Below are 4,400 nucleotides of genomic sequence, written 5' to 3' on the forward strand. Positions count from 1 at the left end.
ACTTGCCATAATGTGAAAATGCAGCAAACATTCCACATGCTAGTTAATAAATCAAAAATAATAAATCAAAATAATAAATCAAAAATGTCTTTACTATGCAAATTCAATTTCTTGCATTTGAAAATATGAGATACATATATTTAGAGCTATGACTGCTGAGAAAGATGAAAACCAAAAAAAGTAAATGCTGTTTGTTTTGCTTCAGGGCACGCATACTGCTTCACAAGCTGAAATTTTTACTCTATAGTTACTTCCAATCCTGTTTCAAGATATTTTGCACGTTTTTTGTAGTATGTGAAACAAAACCTCCCTGAACAAGAAGGCAGATCTATGCATACCTTGGTTTGATTTTGAATGGATAACTTTAATTCTATGACATCATGACACTTCCTTTTTGTGTTCCTATGCAAATTCTTGACTACAGCATCTCCAGGTCATGTGGAAGGTGAAAAAGGAGCATTTGATTTGAAGGCTGACCAGAGAGGTCCAATGGGATTTCAAAATTTTCTTTGAGCCCTGATGGTTGTCCTTCTGAATCAAAGCAACTGGTCTGATCAGAAGTAAATCAGCTGCATAAAGTGAATTTTTAACATCTCAAGATGGGCAGTGGAGCCAGTTCAGAGAGCAAGGACTCAGCCAGGAGATCCAGAGAACTGGAAAAGAAACTCCAGGAAGATGCAGCAAGGGAAGCCAGGACAGTCAAACTCCTACTGTTGGGTAAATAGAATAAAAATTGCTCATAATACTTTTCCATTGAGGGGCTGTTTTTCTCTGGAATTACATTTTAGTACTGTGAATTTCTCACCTCTCACTATTTTATTTGAAGAAGACAATTCTGTAATATACATTTAAAATATTTTCTGGTTGTGGCCACTCATGAAGTCACAAGGAATAGGCTGGAAATGTGCGTGTCACTGCATGTATTCCATTTTAAATGCTATAAATCCTTGACTTTGAACATGTTTGAGAAATGAGAACTTGCTGCTAGAATAAATGTTATGATACAAACTTACAGAGAACATAGCACACTTATCTCTTTTTTCATGGATCTATATGCATTCATTTGCAGGAGGATTAAGTTAGATAAGCAGTTACATAAAAATCCACATGTATCACAAGATATTGATATTGTTTATCTTCCAAAGTGTTTCATTCCATTTTTTAAAGAAGCAGAAAGTGATTTAGAATGGCTTTTTTTGATGTATAATGTAGAGTGGAATGAGGAGTACTCAGATGAATACAGATAAATAGTCTCACAAACTACTACTTTTAATCCCCACTATGATCAATTTATTAGCCGACAGAGGCTGTAATGGCAAAGACATTCTTTTTCTTGATACAGCTTTATTCTTGGGGTTTTTTTCCCATGGTGCTGTGTAGCTTACAAGAAATATCTGAGAGCACATTAACACCACTGCTGTCTTAATACTTTTCTTCTAACAGCTTCCTATAAAAGTTAGCAGTGGTTTCTCCCAATGAATGGAAAAAAGTCTTTGATCATTGGAGTGTTTCTCTTTTTGGCTTTCTTGTAATTGTAGTTCTTGCAAATGATTTTAAACTGACATTTATTCGGACAAAACTAGATTAGATTAAGTAAATCAACTCTATTTTATATCTTACAAAAAGGTCTATTTATACCTCTTAAAATCAAAGAGCAATTATTCAAAAATAAATAAGAGAAGAACATGCAGGTTTCTCAAATAATAATTGGAAAGCAGAAGTCTGATACTCTAGATGTAAAATCAGTATTTGGATTGTGGCTTGCAAAGCTTTTCAGCTTAGTTAAGAATATTAAGAGTTTCTGTGGCACACTAATATAAAATATTACTCCTAATGAGGAAAGTTTAAGTCAGTCAAAAAATCCCAGAACAATATTTTCATTTAAAATTCCATAAATTTATAGTAATTTAAATGTATTGTTACAAAAATAAATTGGGACGCTGAGTTAGAACCAGGATCCATCTAATTCTGCATCCTGTCTTTGACCTTATCCAACCTTATGCATGAGGAAAAGGTAAGAAATCCTTTAAGAGGAATGTATAGGATAAAGAGGAATTTTCCAGATAAAGAGGAATTTATAAGTTAAGCAGTTTTATCTTCAAGCTTTTATGCCTTTACAGTATTACTGAAGGCTTCTTTACAGCAGGATACCAAGTAAATTACCCCCCCACACACACACACACTGAACATATGTATGTATTTAGTATTAAGGACTTAAGTTTTAAATGCTTCCTAATGTATATAATCAGTCTTCTTCTGACACTATTAAGAGCAGCCTTGAGATACTTTTAGTAAAATACTTTGAAATTCAATGCAAGCTACATGAAATAAACTTCTATTACGTTCATTTCCAACCGGAACATAGTTCAGTTTCATTAGCTACACAAGCACTCTTTTCATGAGACAAGATGATCATTTGGATCTGAAGTACTTCTTTATAGATTTTTACAATATCTTCCTTTACTCACATCACACATGATAAAAAATCAAAATTTTCAGTGGGTAATGTTTTGTAAGGCTTTTGTTCTCCTGAACAACAGATGAGATAGTCTTCATTAAAAATATACTGAAGAGACAGGAAAAAAAATTAAAGTGTTCAATAACTTACATTTTCTTCTTCTTAAAAAAATGAGAAGTGAATAAACTGTGTATCTGGAGCCTATTGCAGCACCAGAGAGAGAGAGGCTCTTGAACATGTGGAGCCAGAGATGTTGAAGAAATGTGCAGAATGGGCTCCACATCCTTCCACAGGGGCTGTGAAAATGGCCAGATAGGAAAGAATTAAATCTACCATGTTCAGATTTGTGCCTGTTGTCTTTCCACATCTCTGAAGTGATATCAGAAATTATAGAAATTTTAGAGTTCATAAATCAAGGGCATCTCTATTCAAGCCAGCCTAGTCCTACCTAGTCCTAGCTTTCTGTTCAATCAGACTTAATGTTGCCTTTATACTTCAGACCAGATGTCATAGTTTCGTTTTGCAATAGGCAGGTTGGTAGAAAATATTCAGAAAAAAATAAGAGGTATATCATAAGTTTTCAGTGTAATCACTTTTTCCTTACACCTAAAATGTAAAAAAATCCCAGTGTATCTGGACTTTTTTTCTGAGAGTATTATTTAAAATCTAGTGTGGTGTCTCTACAGCCTCCAGCAGATCCCTTTACAAAAAATAGAACTTCTATTCAGAAAAAAAAGGCACCATGTTTGTTTATGTCAAGTTCTATGACCCAGACAAACACACCAACTGGGTTGAGGTGATTTACAGTTTTTATGGCATGTGCCTATAAACTGGGGAGGGAGGAAATTATGTCAGGTTCTGACGTTCCTCACAAGCTGGCCAGGAGCCAAGAGCGTTAAATCCTCCGGGCTAGGTGCTCCCACGCTGCCAAAGCCATCCCTTCCCCCAACATTTCTATCTGCTCTCTATGTATTTATACTTCAAAAAGATCAGGTTGTTTTATGAGTCTGGAACAAACTCCAAGGTGAAAGTTTTATATCCTGTGTATCAAGCCTGTATCTGGCTGCCACATCACCTGTAGTTTGCATTTTCTTTGTAGGATGTCAGCATTCAATTTATAGGTGTGCAAAGTGCAGTGCACATTCCAAACATTGCCAAAATATCAGATGCTCACAGTGATGTTCCACAGAAATAAGAATTTAGCTCCAGTTTAAACAATCATTAAAATTTTAACTTATTTATTTTCAAAGTATTACTCCATGTCTCATTGTCTGTAGTTTTCAGTGTCAGGACAAAAGCCACCCTCAACAGAACTGGTCATCCTCAGCTCACATTTTGGGGCACAACTCACACAATTTAACTTAAACAGCTGCTTCAGGGGAACAGAATTTGAAGCTGTTTAGTTTAGGTTTTGTAACAAATATTTCTCTCCACTGACTATAAGAGGTCTCTGGTAAATAGTCTGAATGTAGAAATTTATAGTACAGATACTTAACATCAGTTAAATGACACAGTTACTGTAGTACTGAACCTTAACTTCCTGTAACACCTAGCCTGAAAACATAGGGTTTGGACACAAAGACAGCCCAACAATCTCACTGATGGGAATATACTGATTTTCTTTTTTGGAGAGTGGGGCAGTATTTAAGGACTTTATTCTCTCAAGAGGGTTAGATCTTAGATTTTTTTCTTTCTCGACTTTCTCTCTCTCATAGACTAAATTTGGTGAGTCTCATAAAAGGACCAGGAAGATATGATTTCCATACTAGTTCATAATCTCAAGACTTCTGAATGGCATAGGCAAAGATCAGACAGGGGTGTGAAACATTCTCTGATTTTATTTGAATGTTTTCCTTTTTTATTTGAATATTTTCTCTTTTTTATTTGAATATTTTCTTCGCCTGCTTTTTGCTGATTTAGGTCATTGTCGGTGAGTTTTATG

General features: G+C 34.9%; 1 protein-coding gene across 1 annotated transcript in view; it reads left to right on the forward strand.

Moving 5' to 3' along the window:
- Window positions 1–599: 599 nt before the first annotated feature.
- Window positions 600–4,400, forward strand: part of LOC102042759 (guanine nucleotide-binding protein G(t) subunit alpha-3) — a 25,996-nt gene continuing 22,195 nt past the window's right edge. Inside the window, exon 1 of the mRNA XM_005430042.1 lies at window positions 600–717. Coding sequence (XP_005430099.1) covers window positions 600–717 — 118 coding nt within the window. The remainder of the gene's footprint in view (window positions 718–4,400) is intronic.

Source organism: Geospiza fortis, unplaced genomic scaffold, assembly GCF_000277835.1.
Source record: "Geospiza fortis unplaced genomic scaffold, GeoFor_1.0 scaffold857, whole genome shotgun sequence".
NCBI classification, from domain to species: Eukaryota; Metazoa; Chordata; class Aves; order Passeriformes; family Thraupidae; genus Geospiza; species Geospiza fortis.